This window comes from Stegastes partitus, unplaced genomic scaffold, assembly GCF_000690725.1.
Source record: "Stegastes partitus isolate 25-593 unplaced genomic scaffold, Stegastes_partitus-1.0.2 Scaffold1659, whole genome shotgun sequence".
Lineage (NCBI taxonomy): Eukaryota > Metazoa > Chordata > Actinopteri > Pomacentridae > Stegastes > Stegastes partitus.
The window spans coordinates 111,888-134,192 of NW_007579390.1; the positions used below are offsets into that span (position 1 = coordinate 111,888).

At 40.3% G+C, this 22,305-nt stretch overlaps 1 protein-coding gene across 1 annotated transcript; it reads right to left on the reverse strand.

Moving 5' to 3' along the window:
- Positions 1–3,081: 3,081 nt before the first annotated feature.
- On the reverse strand, positions 3,082–18,683 carry lrguk (leucine-rich repeats and guanylate kinase domain containing). The gene is made up of 20 exons (XM_008301324.1): positions 18,608–18,683; positions 17,937–18,038; positions 17,762–17,843; positions 17,536–17,636; positions 17,180–17,261; positions 16,864–16,988; positions 15,517–15,660; positions 14,853–14,933; positions 14,505–14,591; positions 14,213–14,319; positions 13,480–13,602; positions 10,647–10,743; positions 8,456–8,569; positions 8,124–8,325; positions 7,333–7,449; positions 6,275–6,432; positions 5,881–5,969; positions 5,387–5,455; positions 3,847–3,965; positions 3,082–3,546 (listed from the first exon to the last, which is right to left on the reverse strand). The coding sequence occupies exons 1-20, from the start codon at positions 18,611–18,613 to the stop codon at positions 3,317–3,319; spliced, it is 2,235 nt and encodes a 744-aa protein (XP_008299546.1). The 5' UTR covers positions 18,614–18,683; the 3' UTR covers positions 3,082–3,316.
- Positions 18,684–22,305: the final 3,622 nt, after the last annotated feature.

Sequence of the window (22,305 nt, forward strand, 5' to 3'; positions counted from 1 at the left end):
TATTATTGTACTTTAACAGGCTATTTTCCAAGTCCATTCTCAGCCTCATAACCCTCCCCTCTCTCCTCCCGCCTTTTCACAAGACATCTTTAAAAGGAAAGCCCACAGTACGGGAAACTAACTGGAACTGCTGCCCAGTATCTCGTAACAAATCGCTTTCACTGTACGGCGAGAGCATAATGGAGTCTTTGGGTACACTGTGGCAGCTCATATCACTCACACGGCTGTTGCGTCCACCTGATCAGAAAGCCTGGCGTTAGAAAAAAATAGTGCGTGGGCTCTTTGTCAGACTAGATAGAGTTAAGCTCTAAGTAAGTCTGTGTTTGACTTCGAGAGATGGCACTATATTTGCACAGAGTAACAGAGTTTAGGCCCACCGTTGACAATTCGGATTGTTTTTGAAAAAAAAAAAAATTCAAACAAGCCAGATCATTTACTGAACTATCTGAAAACGAGAAGAGGTTGAGTCGGAGTTTCATCCTGTGTTGGCACAGTGAAATGGAGTGTGGAAATAGCTCCGGAGATGTGAGAGTATCATTATATTAAACTGAAGCTGACTGCTGAACATGACTGAATACATTAGCCGTCTAAAGACCATCTCTTAACATTACAAACATTTCCAGAGATTTATTTATTTTTATCTAGAGAATAAATGGACATTACTTAGGATACTTAGCTTTTTTTCTTTCTATGTACACGGTTCTTAATAGAAATCTTACAAGTGTAGTGCCCTATAACAGTAAGTTATGCATTTCTGTTGGCACAAACATATCACAAAGACTTTTTTTCTTTGCGTCACTGTGCACAGAGTTCCCACCCAGAGTACAGACTTTCACATAAAATGAGTGTAAAGATACGCTATATATAAATAGGAGGCAACTTTGGATAGAGCCCATATGTATGCAGTGAAATGGAAATTTGTGAGTTATGATCCTGTTTGCATCCTGGGTTCAGATATTTGTGAGGTGTTGTAATTTTCAATAGACAGTATAGAAAAACAGAAAGGAAAAAACAATAAAATAGCATAGTATAGCACATATATAGGACTCTAGTAAAGTATAGTACAGTATAGTACAGTATAGAGTATCATAGGGAGTCATACAGTTTGTATAATGTGGTACAGGACAGTTTGATTTAGCAAAGGAGAGTTATTAAATCATGCATGATCAAACTGTTTTAGACTGATGTATGTACTACACATGCATTTCCCTGGTGGGAAATAAACCACAGAGTTTTATTTCTATAAAACTGATTCACACACTGTAGTGCAGCATTACAGCTAAGATTGATATCTGCTCCGTCAGTCAAACTGATACAGCGTCGCTTCCAATTTCTGCTATTTCTTGCCATTTTTGCTATTTCTTACAAAGTTCTGTCTGGAATGAAAATATAGATTAATTTCCCGTCCTCTTATTGCTCGGGCCTTACAAATATCATAAAAAATTAATTCAAAACATTGGGGACTTGGGCTTTGTGAAAACTGATAACGTGCTTCTGCATATCTGTACCATAACAGCTCTTTCCTCCAGACATTAATCTCAGATTTAAGGCTTTGTTTCTCCCAGAGAATGTGCTCTCCCTGTCTATGTAGTGAAAAGTGTTAGTCTTGAGGAGTTATGCCAAGATGAAAGCGTGTGACATGTTTGTTTTTCGGTGGCTGGTGAAGTGTGGGAAGACGCGTGGTGGAGTAGACAGCGTGGTGAGTAATATTACACATACTGCATGCTGTTTAAACTTTCTTTGATATGGACGGTGTTTTTACAAAGGATTATGATGCCAGTAGAGTTGTTTTAACACATACAACGTGTGTTCCACGCAAGATTGACATCACTGTCCCTCAGAATCCAAAAAAAAAAGGAAGATAAAAGAATAAAACAAAAAAGCTGCAGTGCAATGTAACAGTGCAAACAGGTAAGCACAAGACAGACATCCAAAAACAGAGGCAACAACTTCCCACTCATTCATTCTCACCTCATGAAAAACTCCTCTTTAAACAGGCCTGCATAGTTTTGCATAATCATGCACATATTGTAGCTGCATCTAATGCAACGTTAATGCACAGGAAGACAACATATTAGTCCGTGGATAGCTAAAGTGAGGTGCAGACTGCAGTGTAAGTAGGTTAGACCCCAGGGGCCCTAAAGACACTGTCTGGCTTCAAACTTCCAAAGAATTATGACAGGGTTGCAACATCTGCTGCCTGAGAGGAAGACAGACAGTGATGGATGGCCAGGTGTGCTTTGTGTGTGTGTGTGTGTGAACTGAGGTGCTACACACAGTCCAGGAAACAAAACATGCACACTGTATGCGCGCACCCACACGCACCTAAGCAGACCAGTTAAATAAGAAATGCACACATCTGTTACACGTGACAATTTCTATTTACTACGAATCACCAACAAACAATAGCACGAGCACACACGCATTAAACTGTCGAAAACACAGCAACTTGCTTGTGATGGTGCGCTGTTTAATACCTGTCAACAACTTCCATATGCACGCATTTCCAGTTGAATAAATAATCCCATCAGAGGAGATAAAGATTAATGATGTATTTATCATCCAGTGACAAGAGCTCCATGCTACACATAAAAGATCACTATCTAAATGTCAATGGCGAATCCTATTTGATGAGATTACTGAGCAGAAGGAAATATAATGCCACTTCACTGTCAGGAAAATTAATGCTATGTTCAAGAAACATGACGTGTACCACATACCTTGTATATATGAACATTTCAGAGGTGAGCAAATACCTGCTTTATGAGCGGAGTCCTTCAAAAGCCTGCTATATATATATTATGACTGAAAGACATGCTTGCCAATCAGCATGAGTCTCGATCATTATGTGTGTCAACAGTGCGCACCTTTAGGGCAGTAAGCCAGTTATTAAACACAAAGAGGAGCACAAGTTCGCCTGTAATTATGATGTAGCCACTGTATTTATGGTCATTAATATCATCACTCAGGGTAAACAGCATAGCAAGTGCAAAATATCCAGACGTGCTGCAGCATGAGTGAAAGAACACAGGAACAGGCAAGTTCTGACAATGAAATCTAATCTCAACTGTTTGGCTTGAATGTATCACACCACAGTTCATGTATTTTGCGGTGAAATAACAACAAACACTTAGTTTTGTGGTTGACTGACAACTTTTGTAGTTACAGAGGCCGAGCTTAAATATATATATATATAATCATGTACTATTACATATTTACTGACTGATTTACTTCATCTCATTTTCTTCTAATGCTAACAAAATAGTATTCTGTTATTATAACTATCTGCAGCTTTTCTTAGATGTCAGATATCGAGCTATTCCTCCATGTTTGTATCTCCTCCCTCTTCGACTGCTGGGTTTGGGTCGGGTCTAGGTGATGGAGCTGGACTGGGTGCAGCAGGGGTCTTGCGCCCAGTGGGGATCGGTGGCAGGATGGGCTTAACGTTGGATCCTGGGCGTCGTTCAGAAGAGGGAGACACAATTGCAGGTGCTTGATCTGTTCCTGGGCGAGGGGTGTCGGGTGGTTGGTCTGATGCAGCCGGATCTGAAATGAAAATATTTGATTTGATTTGACTGAGAAACATCAACAATTTTTCAGAACTTTTTTCAAGCACTGTGATGATCTTGTAATCAGATGCGCTGCTTTGGTTGCATCGTATCTTGCAACTACAATGAATAACTAAAGTTGAAAATATAATTTTAAAATGATTTAGTTAAGAATTACATATTAAACTGTCTTTTTCTCTGGCTTCCATAAATTTAAAAATCGTTCTTCTCTTCGTCTTTCTATATATAGCAACATAAAAATGACCTGAAATGCTGTTTTTTTAAAAGAAATAATAACCTTTGGCTGTTTCCACAGTGTGTCCCAGGACAGAGGTATCAAGTGGTTCCACGAAGCCAGACAAGGCTCCGGCCGAACTGGGCACCGACAGAGCCGAGCTGGCACGAGACTCATCGGAGCTGCTTGTGAAAGGAGGAAAAAGGACGGGCGGAGGGAAAGACAAAACCAAAGGTAGGAGTGGGGGAAAAGAGACAAGTAGGAAAAAAAGGGAGTTCACGCAGTGAGAGGTGTAATGAAGGCAGCACTACGACCATGAGGCTGTTCAAAGGGACTAGCGGCAAAAGTGAGAAAAACATACTCTAAAAAGAAGAAAAAAATAAATAAAGAGAAAAAGCTTCTTCAAAAAGAAACATTGGCAGAATGTGGTTTTGAACATTTCACTCTTATACTAGGAACAGGAACAGTGTCTTTCTTGTGTCCTCTGTGTTTTCATGGTTGTACAAATCAAGGCTTTGGATGCTCGCAGTATTTTTGCCCGAATGCAACCATAACATGATAGGAATCTGAGGATGACTACCGGTACTCAACTAACAAACAGGTTGACTGCGGTTATTTTAGTCTAGATGAGTAAAATACATTGTTGTTTATTTTACTTATATAGACTCTTCTATTAAGCTCGACCATACACCACCAACACAATCCTCTGACACACACACAGGCAAAGACACATCCCTATTAAGAGCAGTGCCAACAAGTAGACAGATGGCTGGAATCCTCCATAGAAATACTAAAGAGGTGAGTAATGCTTACTCTACACACCGGGGGCATGAATCACTCAGGCTGCGATGACAGAACCTCTAGATTTTCAACAAGTTCGATGAAACTTGCCTTCTGAGGATGTTTTGTATCACTGGTGAGAACAAATTAATTCTGACCGAACATACATCTCTGCATGTATGCATCTTAAATGTCATATTTTGCGAAAAATAATAAAATACATTTATGCCTCAGTAATTGAACAGGTGCTGTTGCGTGCTCAAAACACACACACACATTATGCCAAGTCTGACTGATTAAATACATATTTGTGCAGTGCGTCCATTTGCTGAAGTGTAAGTGTACACACAGGGGAGTCGAAAAGCAGCAAAAGCAATAAAACCAGAATTTATGAGTGGGTGTGTTTGTGTGTTTGCGAGTGTGTGTCTGTGCATGTGTGGGATGTGTGTTTAGATTTGTCCCCACATTGCTTGTACCAGTAAAAGGAGCTCTATAAAAGTGAGCATATGCTGTAAAAACAGGCCTGGGGAGTCAAGGATACTACTACAGAAGCCGTTTCCTGCTACTAAATCTTCAGCACATGATTGTTTGTAATGAAACCACAATACTTCCTCTGGATTCTCGCACCACCTCATAAATCAATTACTCTTATGTATGTAGAGATGATTATCTAACTTTGAGATATGTCTTGGTTTCTTTACATCCGGTACTTCATACAGTCACATCTGGTCTTACGTTTGATTGCATTGACCGGGTGTCAACACCTCTAAGTGTATGTGCATTTGTGTGTTTGTGCATGTGCGTGCTTATGGGTGTGTGGTACCTGCTGTCCTCATGAAAATGGGAGCCAAGATCCTGATTGTGTAGTGATGATGGTGCCGTTTGAGCAGTACTGAGAACACACACACACACACACACACACACACACACACACACAAAAAGACTAAATTCAATAATTTTTCTCCACCGTCACCTGGATAATCAACTCTGCTCATATTAACATGCACGCTTGAATAAAATCTGGGGCCCTTCATTGTGCTTTCGTTCATATTTGATGTGGTTATAACTGGTGACAGGTGTATTCTAGGACAAATGAGTGGAGAGGGGCCACTAAAAGAGCCCATCATATTAACGAACAGTTAGATTGAAATTATTTGGGCACCTGCTACTTCACCCTCAATGTCAAACAATCACTCAAAACAAACCATCACAACACAATTAGGACAAGTGCGCCAATTAAACCAATTTAGCCCAGCTGAGAGTGCCCACTTGAAACTAAGCGTGGAGTGCAGTGGATTGAGCACTACTTATCTGTACCTTTTGAAGAGCTGGCTGTAGACCCCTGGACTCTTCCCCACTATTGCCTCCCTCACCAGCTGCTCACGCCTCCTGATGGAGGCTAGCTCCTGCAGAGAGGAGAGGCGAAGAGGAGGAGGATGAGTAGGAGAATGAAGCAGGGAGGTGAAAGAAAACGAGGAAAGTTGACGTGGAAGTTTATATAAACGGAGAGGAGAAGGGAACAAAAAAAGGAAAGCAGCATGCAGGATGGATGATGCATGGCAGTAGGATGAAGAGGAAAAGGAAAGCAGGCATCTTGTTAGCAGACAGTGAAGGATTTATTTATCCATAAATTTGAGTCGAGATGTATATTTAACATTCACTTACAGGCCTCATTACCCATACATTTTTCATCAGACATCCTGTAACTTACAGCAGGGCTCTTCTGAGGGCTGAGCTCTGCTTGGATCTTGGTGAAATAGGATCTGTAGGAGGGATCGGAGGGGTCAAGAGCTGTGTCAGAGTGTGACGTGAGGGAGTCTGATCCTGACCTTGGCGGGGCTGAGGGCGGCTTCTCCTCTGGCTCCTGACCTGAGGCGGAGAAAGACAGATACATATGTCAGAACTGTGTAACATCGTGCTCTATTTCGACATGAAAATAGACCGCCAAATCTAATCTGTGACAATCTAAACAATCATTTAAAGGGGCACCTTGCATTTAAACAATAAACAGGGACAGATTGAAGAATAATTATTAAAATTGATGCCGCAGACCTCAGCTTAGATCAAGCTCCGAAGTCCCTGGACTCTACTGTTCCAGTAATGCAACAAATTGGAACACAAGGTTTCTTGTACATCACTTAAGTATTACTTACAGACTGAACAAAGCCTCGTCCCAACTATTGTTGAAATGATATATACAGTAAACAGTCTTCACATAGAGTAATACTTCCTGTGACATGTAACTTAGAGTCTCTTTGGTCTCTCAGTCATGAATTAACCCCTAAAATTAATCTAATTTGTCAAAATTACATATTTTCCTTTTCCCTGAAACAACTTAGAGGTAAATCTAAGTTGTTGCTTCCTCTAGAGTGTGGGGATCTACATCTTCAAAAAAAACTACTCTTTCACACAATGGCAAGCTGTGAAATTGAAGTAATTCAATCTTACATGTTTGAAACAAATTCTAAAGAGGAAAAGTGATATAGAAAGTTGTATCCCTGATGTTTGACTGGTGAAAATGCTCAATCATGGCATTGACTGCTTAAGTATGCTGTCTTCTGGCATATATACATATACACAAAAAAAAAAACACAATGCGGACATGTAAACAAGGTAAAAAAAAAAAAAAAAAGTTTTCCACTGAGGGGGTCTTAAATTAGAGCACAAACTGCAAAACGTCACTGTATTGCCTGTGTCTTGCTTCACAATACTACCATTGTGATGCCTTGAAAGCTGCTAATGATGATCTGAACAAACAGACACAGACACCTGTGGAGGTGTTGTCAGGAGATGCTCTGTTGTTGTTCTCGCCTTCCTCCTGCTCCTCTAGCAACAGGTAGCTCTTCACTACCTGTCTCAGCGTCTGGTAGGCTTCCTCCCGATCATCTTCTCATGCACACATACAAAATGAAATCTGGTTGTGAACAGAGCACATGCATCTCCCATCAAACAGTAATGAATCAAAGATATGGGGATGATGACCTTAGTGTAATGAGGTGCTGGCTGGCAGTGCATAAAAGTGATGAGTGTCCCACACTCCCTGTATGTTCATCTCATTAAGAAAACAGCTAACACGTCTGAGTGCTATCATGAGGGAATGATAAACACCGCTTTCCGCAGCTACGTGCCTTTAATACATGTGGTAATTGGATTGAAAGTGTAGAGTATGGATTTTACTGAAGAGTGATAATCCATCTAGCGCTATACCGATGATACTTGGACAGCTAGAGTTTTTTTTTTTTTTTAAAGCTTTGTAAGACACGATTATAGCAAACTGCCTGTGACCAGACACACACCAAATAATTCAGACTTTCTGTTTTATTAACTTCATATCTGAGGCTGAAAAATCAAACTGTCCCCCCTGGGAATCCTCTAAGTGTATTCATAGCTCCAAATTGAGGGTTATTGAAATTTATTGTGAATATTTGTAACAATTTGTACTGCAATTATACATTAATTGGCTAATTATTATAATAAATCTGATTAACCACGGGAGGATATTAAAACCCCATAAAGCCATTATAAAAATACTTCAGTGACAAAGTGCTTCCTTTCAGTACCACAGGGGATAACATTATCGAAGAATCCCGGACGTTGCCTGTTGGTGTTGGCGTAGAGCTCTATGCGTGACACCGCAACATCAATCTGTGCTGGGGTATAGAGTCCACGGTCTTTCAGGTGGCCCATGTACGTCTCCACCTGCACGGGAATCAGGAGGATGTATCGAGGCTCAAAGTAGCTGTTCTTCAGACTGAACACACCCTGCGAGGACAGACATTCGCATTTCTCTAAACAAGCACTGATATTCTCTTTATTGTAACTTTGCATGGCATTGTATTTGTATAATTCACAAAAAACAACTTTATTGACCATGAGTTTTCTTTACACTGACCTCCAGCTCCATGTGCACACAGCAGGCCAGTCCTTCTCTAGCCACGTCCTCTATGGCATCCCTGGTCAGACCGTAGCTGTGACCCCCATACTGCAAGGTCTGGATAAACTTACCCTGAAACGGAATTTCCAGTTATGAGGGGAAAAGAATGAGGGCAACATTTTATTGCCCCACTATTCACTGTGTTATTACCACAGTTATGAGATGTGCTTCCCTCCTAAAATGGACATAGTACTTAACATGCATACACAACCTCAACAAGTTCTGTCAGGATTAACAACCTGAAGTCATTTGCCCACCTGCGACCTGAACTCTTGACCTGGTAGGGAGGGCAAAAATCTCTTTGTTACTTCTCACACATGACCTCTGACCTTTTGTCTGCCTTCTTTTGGAGCAGTTTTATTTGAACAGCATAATTTATAACTCTCAACAAGCTTATGGCCAAATCCAATACAGTTGACAACCTCAAATAACACCAACCTTGTTCTTTGTTTTGTGATTGTAAAAGTCTATTCAGGAATAAAACAAGAACTAATTGTTTTGGGTCTCACGAGACATTTACCTTATACAACTTCTGTATAATGTAATTCTTGAGTATTGTGTTGGATTTTACAGAGGCCTAATTTGACTAAATTAAATCACAACTACAGAGCGCACAATTGTTTTTAACTCTACATTGAAACTGGCACAAACCATCACATGTGGAGCCAGTGGCAGTAAACAGCATGCCAACAGGAGAATAGTAATCTAACTTGGCTTTATTTTGTTAGATTTTTTCCTAAGAAGTCATCTCTGCCTTATAAAAGTGCATACAATCTGAAAGAGATTAAAAAGCAAAAGTTATGCTGCAAAATTGCACTCACTGACTTTGATTCACATTTTAAATGAGCTGGTTTTCACTGTAAATTTACATAAAATATACCATATATCTCCCGAATGCACAGGGTCAATCAAGAATTTACATACCAGTGTTTTGCTAACCAACATTTTATGAACGTTCTACTACATTTCCATTAGTTTTAATGCTTTATACAAATATGATTTTTGTGATTACATATTACCAGACAGCTCTTCAGGCAAAAAATTATACAGCACGCTCAATTGTGTTTATGGCACAGGAAAGATTTCAACCAACCAGGTCCACAAACGGCTGATTGGTGTTAATTTTATGTTTAAAAAAACAAACAAACAAACAAAAAAAAACAGCCACAAGAAGTGGTTTCATGACTGCATAGTTGCTTAAAAAAACACATTTGCGGATTGTAAAGGACTTCTGACACATGAGAGCATGGAAAGAAAGAAAGGAAAAACTAGATGGCAATAAACCAAGAAGCTATCAACAGAAAAATGGAGGGAGGAGAAGAAAGGACAAATCAAGTAGAGGGAGGAACAGACTGTGAAGTTAACCTCTGTTGGAGTAGACAAAAGGCATCAATACCAGCATCAAAGCCCTTCCTGTATAAATCACTTCATGACCCAGACCTCTATAAATAATCCTCGGCCACCGTTACGTAACAGGCAGCTTGACAAGGGAGACAAGATGGAAAACAAATGTGTCCAAGACCTAAAGACCCATTTTTCTTACTAAGAAAGCTGTAAGTTGATGCTTTTGGTATCTTCAAAGGACATGAGTTGTGGTTTGCATAATAAATGATACGCATCTACTCCTCAGGGTGTTTTTGGCAAAATTTTGACCGGTGTCTGCATGTTTATGGCTTTAACTCCATTAGCTTTTAGTATCCTTGTCATTCATTTCAGACTAATAATCATCACTTAGATAGCAAGAGTTGTAGGAGATGCTGTGATAACCCATCCTGAAAGAAAAATTAATTACCATGGCCATTAAAGCGTTTTAAGAAAGCTCCAATCCACTAAAGGTTTCATTTTTAAACCAAATATCAGCCAGTTAAAGTAAAATCAATCCACCCGAGTAAAACTAATTATCTCAACTACTTTACTCGTTAAAGCCAGTCAGTGAAATCAATTTGAAATTTGCTGAAGGAGATGTGTGAATCCAACATGCTTATCAAACAGCTTTTCAAGAAAACCAAAGGTATATTTAATTAAATTGTGGGCAAGAATTAGTATATGACTGATGACCACATAAGCAAGTCAAAATAAACTTGGCAAATGCAGATCATTCTGAGGGTTCGTGATAGAAAAAAATACACTTAATTTCAAGCTAACTCACCATAGGAATCATGTTCTGAAAGTCCTCCTCGCTGACAAAATGGTAATCAAGTCCATTCTCCTCTCCAAAGTAGGGCGCCCTTGTGGTGTGACATGTTCTGCAGAAACAGACACACACAGACGCAAACACTTGTAATCTGGAGAATCATATCAAGCCATAATATTTTAAAAAGTGTATGTAAAAATCCCAGACCTGCAACCAATAGAGGGGGGGCAGTAGGGGGGTTAAGACCTCTGGTTTTTTAAAGTGTTCCAGACAGTCCAACCAACTACCAGGTGAGAGCCAGCAATATGTCATTATCTCAGATATACGTTTGACTTGCAAGGCGCTGCATGTGTTTTCCCTCTCGTCTAAAAGGGGAGGTTCCTTTTTTTTTTCTTTCCAAGTATATCTTCCCAAAAAAAATCACATCCATATGTATTGTATCTTGTTAAATATGAATGACTGGTCACTGTAATAATTCAGCAGAAAAATGTATTCTTAAGTTCGACAAAAGCAACCTGCAGCTGTCTGAGTTTGACAGGCTTCTTCAAAATATTATGTAGTTTTTTCAGTATGATATTCCCCATTTGTGCTTCGTAGGTGAGTGTTTCCTGGCAGGGCTGCAGCCGAGGCTTTTATTCTGGATATATCCTGCAGTGCCAGGTTAAAAGACCTGTAATAAACATACAATGTAGAACAAAGATTCTGACTTGACTTCTCTGAAACTGCTTTAGCCTCACACATACATAGGCTCCAGCTATTATAAATGGATCACTTCATTGACAATTTGGTTAGAAGTAATGACTACAATGAGTGCTCAGTCTACGAACATATGGCATGAGTATTATATTGAGATAGATTTAAAATGTCACGATTATTTTTCATGTATTCAAGTTCATATTTTTTCTTCCATATTGTTTACTATATATTATGTTTATGGGATATTTACATATATATACACAGGTGCTGGTCATATAATTAGAATATCATGAAAACGTTCATTTATTTCAGTATTTCCATTCAAAAAGTGAAACTTGTATATTATATTCATTCATTACACACAGACTGATATATTTCAAATGCTTATTTCTCTTAATTTTGATGATTATAACTGAATACTAATGAAAATCCCAAATTCACTAAATGAGAAAATTAGAATATTACTTAAGACCGATACAAAAAAGAATTTTTTGAAATGCTGGCCAAATGAAAAGTATGAAAATGAAAAGTATGAGCATGAACAGCACTCAATACTTAGTGGGGGCTCCTTTTGCCTGAATTACTGCAGCAATGCGGCGTGGCATGGAGTCGATCAGTCTGTGGCACTGCTCAGGTGTTATGAGAGCCCAAGTTGCTCTGATAGTTACTTCTGCATTGTTGGGTCTGGCGTATCGTATCTTCCTCTTTGCTGGTCAATTAAGAACAGGGATCCCATGGTCCTTAAACCAGGTACTGGTAGCTTTGGCACTGTGTGCAGGTGCCAAGTCCTGTTGGAAAATAAAATCTGCATCTCCATAAAGTTGGTCAGCAGCAGGAAGCATGAAGTACCCTAAAACTTCCTGGTAGAGAGCTGCGTTGACCTTGAACCTAAGAAAACACAGTGGACCAGCACCAGCAGATGACATGGCATCCCAAACCATCACTGACTGTGGAAACTTTACACTCGACCTCAAGCAATGTGGATTCTGTGCCTCTCCTCTCTTCCTCCAGACTCTGGGACTTTGACTTCCAAAGGACTTGCAACATTTCCTTTCATCAGAGAACATAACTTTGGACCACTCAGCAGCAGTCCAGTCCTTTTTGTCTTTAGCCTTGGCGAGACGCTTCTGACGGTGTCTCTTGTTCAAGAGTGGCTTGACACAAGGAATGCGACGGCTGAAACCCATGTCTTGCATACGTCTGTGCGTGGTGGTTCTTGAAGCGCTGACTCCAGCTGCAGTCCACTCTTTGTGAATATCCTCCACATTTTTGAATGGGTTTCATTTCACAATCCTCTCCAGGGTGCAGTTATCCCTATTGCTTGTACACTTTTTTCTACCACATCTTTTCCTTTCCTTCGCCTCTGTATTGATGTGCTTGGACACAGAGCTCTGTGAACAGCCAGCCTCTTCTGCAATGACCTTTTGTGTCTTGCCCTCCTTGTGCAAGGTGTCAATGGTCGTCTCTTGGACAACTGTCAGGTCAGCAGTCTTCCCCATGACTGTGTAGCCTACAGAACTAGACTGAGGGACAATTTAAAGGCCTTTGCAGGTGTTTTTAGTTAATTAGCTGATTAGAGTGTGGCACCAGGTGTCTTCAACATTGAACCTTTCCACAATATTCTAATTTTCTTGTTTAATGAATTTGGGATTTTCATTAGTATTCAGGTATAATCATGAAAATTAAGAGAAATAAACATTTAAAATATATCAGTCTGTGTGTAATGAATGAATATAATATACAAGTTTCACTTTTTGAATGGAATTACTGAAATAAATAAACGTTTTCATGATATTCTAATTATATGACCAGCACCTGTATATATCAGCACTTGAAGGGTTTCTCATACTTTAAATCCTGCAGGGAATCAACATGCAAGTGTCTGTTTTGGTTCAGCAGAACCAACTCTTTGTTTGCACAGCAGTGAGTAAAACCTACAAAAGAATGCATACAATGAGCTGCTTTGCTTGTCACAACATTAACGCCACTAGCTATGGCACACTGAGATGTAGCTTTACAAAGCACAAAGTAGGAAAGTTATATCAGCGGTTCAATCTGCAGAGTTTTGTGAGGTCAAGTACTATTAATTGACAGTATCTCTGAGTTCTCAGCATGTGGCTGTGCTGTGTGTGCAAAAATTTTTAAGACTGACCCATGAGCGAAGTATTCGTTGAACTCCTGACACAGTCTGTGAGCCAATTCTCTCTTCCCGCAGCCTTGAGGACCTGTCAGCACCAGCATGGGGTACGGAGAGTCTGCACTGGGCAGCGTACTGCTTTGAGACACACACACACACACATGCACACACATATACAGGATTCACATTAACTTTCATTTTATATTTATTTTCTAAGCTTCAGGACTGGGTACGTTCCTTCCCAAAAATGAGCATAGCTTAAGTACAAGACACTATGCAGCAAGTGTAAAATCCTCATTGCTCTTGAAAGCCACTCCTACAGTCAATATAAACAGGAGCCTTGTGGGCAATATGGATGTGTTCTCTCTACTAAGTGCAGAGGAGAATGGTAAATTGACTGTAGCTGCAGCTTTTATTTGCTGATGATGGATGTTTTCAAAAAAAGTGCTGATACATGAAATTTTTTTTCCCCTTTTGGAGAGCAGATAATATGAGCGATACAGGAGCACTGCAGATGAATTACTGCTCAAGTCTGAAAACAACTTTCTTGGTAGTTTATTTTACAAGACAAGTGTAATTATAACTAAACATCACATCTGGCTTGTATTGAGAGTTTAGGATTCGTAGTGCCCGTTTCTTACCCAAAATATTACATCAAAGTAAATCAGCAATGGAAATGTAATAAATACATAAAGTGGGTATCATTTAATGGTGAGGATGTTAAACAATGCTTCATCTGTTCACGAACCTGTCATACAGGACCTGGGGCTGCATCAGCTGATACACAAGGTGGGTCATGTGATCTCTGGCTGCCACCACATCCAAAGGAGGGTCATACTTGTTTACTGAGGACACCTGGGATTTAAAGTTAGTAGTAATAAAAGCAGTGAAGCAGTGCACACATCAATTTGGAATATACCAGTTGCATGAGGTGGGTGGGATTCATTCTAGCTGTGTAGAATGGTATCAGATTATAGGCATCTCAATACACATGTTTGTGCTTGTTAAATGAAGCAAATCATTTTCATGTCTATTCATACCTTTTCTTCAGCACTGACTATTTCTTGATCCAGCACAGTCAGATGCTGAAGGAGGAAGATGACTGCCAGCCTGTAATCAGGTTGTTCCTACGAATTACATTCACATGATAGGCATTATAAATCACATTTTTAAAAATTATATTAAACCAATTACAGTTAACAGAGGTGCCTGGATAAAATACCAACAACTTTTAAAAGCTACATACAGATGGAAGTCTACATTGAAGCTTGTAGCTTTGTACAGAATGCATGAAGGAAAGTGGACCTCTGTCACACACAGCATATTTCCACAAAGTCCAAAATTGTTCTCGTAGTTGAAGGCTGCAGTCAGTAAAAAGGTACCGTTACCTGTACAGGGTTTCTCAGCAGATTCAGGTCTCTCAGCAGGAGAATATTGTGAATGTGCTTGCACTCCTGAATTTCACTTATCTAAAATCAAGACAAAAATTTATGCTGTGGCAACGTTGAGTTATAGTTCCAATGTAGTTACTAAAATTAGAACTTTGTATGTTGTTATGTTGTCTGCGACTACCATTTTGTCAAATACAATTTTGATGTTGCATCAGACTTTGCTTATATGAGAATACGTTGATCATTAAGAGTACATTTCATAATCTGTTAACTCTGTACATGGGCTAGTCTTTTTTGTATGATGGTACAGAAATGAATTGCCTGGTGGCCTAAAATAAAGTGTGATCATAAGACTGCCACACATCTTGTTTAAATGTCTTTAAACAGCAACTCTAGACACCTAACTACGAACACATCACAATGACACACAATGTGGGATACCAAAACAACATTTTTGTTTGACTTTAAAAGGGAATTTCCAGGATCAGATCTGCAAATTCCCTGTAGTACATGTACTTTGTTTAATAGGCTATTAAATTCTAATTTTGAATTGAATCCAATTAATTAAAATGTGTTTTACAGTATGCAGGATTTAGGCTATTATATATGCACATGTGCACAGTTTACACAGTTGTTTATGAAGGTTCTCTCAGATCAATACCAGGTTTTTCTCCAGGTTGATGGAGCCCAATAGGTGGAGATTCTGGAGGCCTGACAGACTGCTGACACGATTCATAGACAAATCGAGAACTTGCAGGCTCTTCAGGTTCTCCAACCCTTCAATTGTCTCCAGCTGGTTCCCCCGCTGGACACAGACAGGAAAAAGGGCACATTTTAAAGAGGCAAGTGCATTGCATTCATGCATATGCATGCACATGAATGGCTTCCCACTGACAGCTCTGATTCATATACAGTCAATGATTCTCACTAATAAATATTAAGGACATGCCATGGTCGTTCTGTAGGGTGCCTGAACTTTCTTTCCCATCAGTACTGAGTTGAGTGGCAGGCCTGCTTCTCTGCTAAATCCTGACAGGTGAGGACTGACAGGCCAACAGCTGGCATGGTGCTAGCACAGCACGCAAACTAGCTAAAGAACAAGACCTGGGCACTCCTCCCTTGTCAGGGTCCCCAGCCGGATTCTCACTCCATTCCACTGACAAAAGTTGTTATCTAGCCGTCTGGCCACACCTCGCCCTACCCTTGCCAAGCATGTTGCCTGGCAGAGGGCTGCTGTCAGTGGGGGTGGGTAGCTGTGTTGGTCCCTTGAAGCACTGGGTCGCTGCTGTGATGGGTTGGGAAACAGGCTGGCTGACAGTGCCGTGCTGTTTAGGGAGGCAGCGTGTGAGGAAGAGGGGTCAGGAATGGGATTAGATGGATGCTGGATGGACATGGTATGCGTGAGTGTGTGTGCGTACACTGAATCTGATCCAGGCACACTCAAACACCAGCAGCTGGTCCCAAAGCAAAGCTACAGACAGGGGCAGACACAGCCAGACCGATGGCTGCTGACAATGAGGAAACACTGATAAAGGACCAGAACACGCATGTGCGCGCACACACACACAAGCAGAAAGAGTGAGTGAGTGAGAGAGAGACAAGGCCTGCTGTTGGGCCATATGGTGATTTTCGAACAAGGGGCCAAGGTTTTACTGAATGTAAAAATGTAGCCAAAAACAGAGACATAAAGAGAACACAGAGGGGAAATAAGAGACAAACAGAAACAGGTGAAATTGAGCATACATGAGGTAAAATACAAACAAGGAGGAACAATTCAAAAATAACAACAACAATGTGTGTATGAGAGCAGACGACACATGGAGGGAAACAACCTCATGCGCAGCAATGCCATACACAAAATATTGCCAACAGCAGGGGAAGACACATGAGATTTCTGTTTAAAATGCACGTTTGTAAGCCTGTGGTTGTATGTACGGCCTGTAAAAATGTTTGACAAATGTACAAATTTGCACCTCATGTTGTCGAGTGTAATAGAGAAGAACCTTACAAGGCAGAGGTGTCTGAGAGGCAGACTGTCCAGTCCGCTGATCCTTGAGATCCTGTTGTGTGCCAGGCTGAGATGGATCAGCTTGCAACATTGCTCAAGTCCACTGATCTCACGGAAGCTGTTATCTAAATGTGGGCATGTTATGAATAATACACGAGGGCAAAATATAGGTGAGCATTTGTTAAACAAATTTTTCGAGACATCAAACATAAAGAAAGATGCTGTAGGGGTTTCACAAATATTTTTGAGTGACAGAGAAAGAGGTGAAGAGTTTAAATCCACATGGGTGAATGTAAATGTATCTCCATAAGGATACAGTCCAGATCCAGTCTACTAAGTGACAAATAGGCTGACAAATCCTTCATTTTTATCATGCGGTTGTGGGAGAAATTGACCTCCTGAAAAAAAAAAAAAGAAGCGGTTACAGTGTAAACAAAAGTCATCAGTACATTTGACTAAAGAAATTTGCCAACTAAATCCACAGAGTATGGAAAAGAATTTTCTAAAGTTCACTGTCATTCAAGGGCAGTAAATGCCTTGTAAGCATATTCAAAGTGACTACAGATGGGCTATGGAAATCCAGGCCTATCTTGAGGGAATAGCGCGTGAGAATGAAGCCCAAGCCACCAATCAAATGTTGTCTTATCCTGTCAGCTCAAGGTCCTGCGTTACCTTTAGGTTCTTGGGTGGCTGGAATTCAAAGAAGTTGGAGATTTCGTTGTGAGAGGCATCCAGGATGACGAGGTAGGGCATGTGGCTCACGCAGGATAAATCTAGCAGGTAGGAAAGTTTGGTGAATTGGTCAAAGACAGCAACAGAGAAAAAAAAACAGAGATGTAACACACTTCTACGAGAAGAGCAAGGACATTTACTTAATCTGGGAATAACAAAAAGTCACCTCTAATTTTGTTGTGTGGCAGCTCCAGCTTTTGAAGATAGACATAATTGCATAACACAGATATGTCACTGAGATTGTGACTCTAGAGCAGAGGAAAAGAACAACTTTAAACTTTGAAAAAATGACGTCAACGTAAAGTGATTGTCATGGACTGCTTTGTCTATGTGCATCTTACAGGTAGAGAAAGGCTGTGGTATGAGCGTTGCATCCCGGTGCCAAAGTGTCCAAGTTGGGATACACTGCTGGAGACCATCTGAGCAGTTAAAACACCATCCTTCTGTTTATGCAAACAAATAAAACGTATTTAAAAAAAAAAAAATTAGAATCATGAACCGAGCATGCACAGAGCTACAAGCATCCCTGCTATATCAGTGTAGTTGCAGAAAACAATTCACTTGGCATGAGGCCACTATAAGCATCACCAAATGCTCACTGCTTCCAGAAAAAAAAAAAACCACATATGCATGCACTACACACACTCACACACAACTTAGAGAGGATGCACAACACTATAATTGCTGGTAAGGCTGCTATCACAAATTGCAAATAATAAACCATTTGACCTTGCTGTGCAGTTTTAGTTCCCCAGACCGCCTGTACAAGGTTACCTGCTTTACCTGTTGCACAACGGAATAAATATGGATGGTTTTATTCTACATGCGTCCTTAAAATGCAGCCACTCTGCCTGTTTCTCTTCTCTCTCTCTTTTTTTTTTTTAACTTCTGCTTTGATAAAATGACACTTTACAGCTCAGGTACAATTTTTGTAATGACAATAAAAGAGCATTTTTATACTAAATGTCACGTAGCTTTCAAAGTTTCACCGGCTCGTATGTGCTGTGCTTACCTCCATCCCTGTGTTGTCCTGTGTCTCCCCGCAGCTGGGGGTCTCTGCCGAGGGAGCGTCGGTGAGGGACCCTGGGGAGCAGCAGCTAGGCGACGAGGAAGAAAGCTGTGGACTTGTTTCCTTCATTATTTCAGGAAAAAAAAAAGCTCGGTGAAAGACTATTAAGCAGCCAAAAGTAAGGCATTTGTGTTTAAAAAAAAAAAAAAAAAAGAAAAGTAAAAACTTCCACGTAGCTACAAAACCAAGACCGCTAGCATTTTAGCTTCTCACAGCAAGCGTACGCCTCCATCGCTAGGCAACAAGTGTCAAGTGAAATGCATTGTGGGTCTTGTAGTTTTGTCGTCACTGACTCATTGAGACTGTGCGCATTTAAGCAAAAAGAGAAAAAAGTAAGGACTTATAGAGTTAAAAGAAAATATATCTAAATCCTGGAGTAGACGTGCTGACGCTAGGGAGGCAGAAGTTGAAGCCCCACCGGGTTAATTCTTCAGGGTGTATACAAAGGGCAGCAGGCAGCCATTTGGTCTGAGTAATGAAGGGAGCACCTGTTTGGATTTGATTCTAGCAGCTTGTCAGCGCTCAGCAGGTGTCCTCACTATCCCTGCAATTAACATCATCAATAAGTAACACATTAAGAGCTCACTAGCTTATGCCACTTACAGGGAACAATTTCATATTAACTGATTTCTTACTGTAACAATGCTGTGGGAAAAAGAGAGAATGTTTGGTCACACAGTTTGACTTTCATTGATACACGGTGACTTGAAGATATAAAACCTTTTGCCAGATGAAAAAAAAGTGAATCTAAACTAAAGTGAGATAATGATTGTTGGATATCAGGGCATATTGGATGCTTTGATAGCCAATATTTGTATATTTGGAGCCATTATATACTTTTAATACGGAAATTCTAGTGTCAAAATTTAGAATAATACAAAATCCACTTGTTTTTGGTTGAAATGTTGTTGTTTTTTTGTTTGTTTATGCTTTACATATCGTAGCGATCCCAGAGCCGGATATGCTGAGACTGAATGGTTGTGCTGCAATGCACCATGGGAGTTTGGGGTGTTTATTGTGGTTCATGTTGTTCAGCATTGTTGTTGGCGTTTCTGATTTATTGTGCTTTTATGGTTCAGTTGGTTGAGACGGGTTAGTAAGTGTTGTGTTGGTAGCACGGCGAGTGAGACGTGTAGTCTGTGTGATGTGTTCCGGCCACTGCTAACATATGTTATTGTTTTTTTTTATGGCAAAATAAAAGCGTCTACTTGTGTTGTGCGCAACAGAAGAGCATATCTAGCGTCATCCTTCTGCATAGCTTTCATTATATGTTTAATTAAATGACAACTTTTGAACATTTATCCTTTATTGGTGATATGCTGTTGCTTGTGACATGTAAACAATCAGTTAATGCATTAAGTCATACTAATTGATAGTGTCAGTGCCATATGACATCAATACAAATGGGCTATTTTGTTAACCTTTAATATAACAAATCTTGACCTGCAGCATCACTGTGCATCATGATGACAATTGTTTTTAACTGCAGTCAGTTGCAGTCAGCACTACAGCTTTAGACAACTGCGGTAAAGTGGTTCAGGGTAAAAGTTTTCAAAGTATGGTAGAACTTCAAATAATCACAGAATGGAAAGACGGTAAACTATGCAGACGTGTACAAACCATACAGAAGTTTTGCTAGCACAGCAAAACAGCAAAACACATCTGAAAAGCAAACACAAAGGAGCTACTTGCTTCTCTCCTGGCCCTGCGATGGACTGGCGACCTGTCCAGGGTGTCCCCTGCCTTCGCCCTAAGTTGGCTGGGATAGACTCCAGCCCCCCCCCCGCGACCCTAATGAGGATTAAGCGGTGTATAGATAATGGATGGATGGATGGACGCTTCTCTCCTGCTCTCTGTGCACATATACAGTAATTTAATACAGCTGAGTACATACTTTACTGTTTCTGTTGTCAAACAACAGAACAAGCAAGAAATAGTGACTTAAATCTAGCACACTGAGACTACACTTTAATTGTGCTCCAATACGCAATGATGAACAGTTTGCCAAAATAAAATGACTTGAAATGAAATGGGTGCTTTGATTTATTGGAGGAAAATTAATACTTTAGATTCAACAACAAATTGGTAAAATACTAGGATAATCAATAGAACACAGGACATTGTTTGAGAACACAGAGTGGTAACTACGGGTAACGACTTAAGGCTGCATCTGAGCTGAAGTACTGCATTTGAAAATTAATTTACTTAATCAAGTGTGCATTAAAAAAAACAACAACAAAAACATAACAAACCAATACTGACAATCAGAAAAATGCTGAATATCAGATCTGAAAATCACTTGATCCCGAATGTAAACCCAAGATGTTCCACTGCTGAGTCAACCCTTTGTTGCATTTAAGTTTTGCACCAGGTCTCCATGACATTAGTCACAACAGGGCTGATAAATACAGTTAGGCTTTGCAAATCCATCATACTGCGAGAAGAAGAGTTCACCAGATATGGATTTATGCCCACAACAACACGAGCCTTCAGGTGGTATGTTGTTCTGGTTCCAATATGCTACACTTTAGCACGTCATGCTTAAAGCCATGTCACACAACACATCACACCTATCAGGTTAAGTACATCCTCTAGTGTTGGTATTGGATCTGACGATACACGGCCAGAAACATCTCCACGGCATCAAAACATCGACAGACTGTCATGCGTGGAAGAAGGCGAACTCCAGGTGGATGAATGAATTCCTAGTGGAAAATATGGCTGTTGTGCAAACACAGGGGGGAAAAAATACATGAAACAGACTGGAATTTGAAGAATTTATTGTTTCTCTGTATATTAGTGTATACACTGACAAATTGTGTGTGCTCGATTCAGAGTAGACAAATTTCAGCGCATTTACACTTGACAACTAGAAGAACGCATTTAAACTCGTTCAAGACAGTTTGATCTATGAGAATCCAACATACATTCCTATGTAAAATAAAGGCCCTTTGCAAAGAAATCCAAACGTGAAACACAAGAGCAGTTGAGTGAGGAGCAAATGTAAAAAAAAAAAAAAAGTTTTTACAAATTTAATTCAAGAACAAAAAGCATGAAAAGCAGGCGCGGTTCCTACGAGCATATGTGAGCGTGAACAATACGTACAGCCTTCTGGACTTTTATGGGCCGTGTGTGTGCAGTGTGATAGCGGTGTAATGGTATCGGTGAGTGGCATGACACAGTCAGTTAACATTGTATTAAAGTTTCCCATGTATAACATTACAAAAGTAGCTCCGGAGTGAACAGATGAATGAGCAGATTTTAGATTTTACACCGAGTGTACGTTTCGGAGTGGTAGGCGAACCACTCAGCAGCTCCACAGTTGTTTTCCCATCGATCCCAGCCTATGTGTCATTATGATGGATTGCTCTGTGGGCTTCGGGGAGACCAGCGCTGGGCCTGCTGTATTGACAAGGCTCCCATTCCCCTCTCCTCCTCTCGTTAAGTACTTCTCTCCCAAGTTAATGAACTAAAAAACAGGGAGGGTTGCGGGGAGGGCAATGATTTGTGATCGTCTCTGGAGTTTATACGTTCTGTTCCCTTTAAAAGACTTTAGCGCATGCACTAGTAGTTTGGACGACGGAATAAAGATTCAGAATTGCATAGATTCAATTGACAGAGCCAGTATGACGGATGAAACG

Excerpts from the sequence above, each read along its gene's own strand:
- lrguk (XM_008301324.1), bottom strand. Across the intron at positions 14,320-14,504 it reads TAGTCAGTGCTGAAGAAAAG|GTGTCCTCAGTAAACAAGTA; the intron begins GTATGAATAGAC and ends TTTAAATCCCAG. Across the intron at positions 3,966-5,386 it reads CATTTTCATGAGGACAGCAG|CTCCGATGAGTCTCGTGCCA; the intron begins GTACCACACACC and ends TTTCACAAGCAG.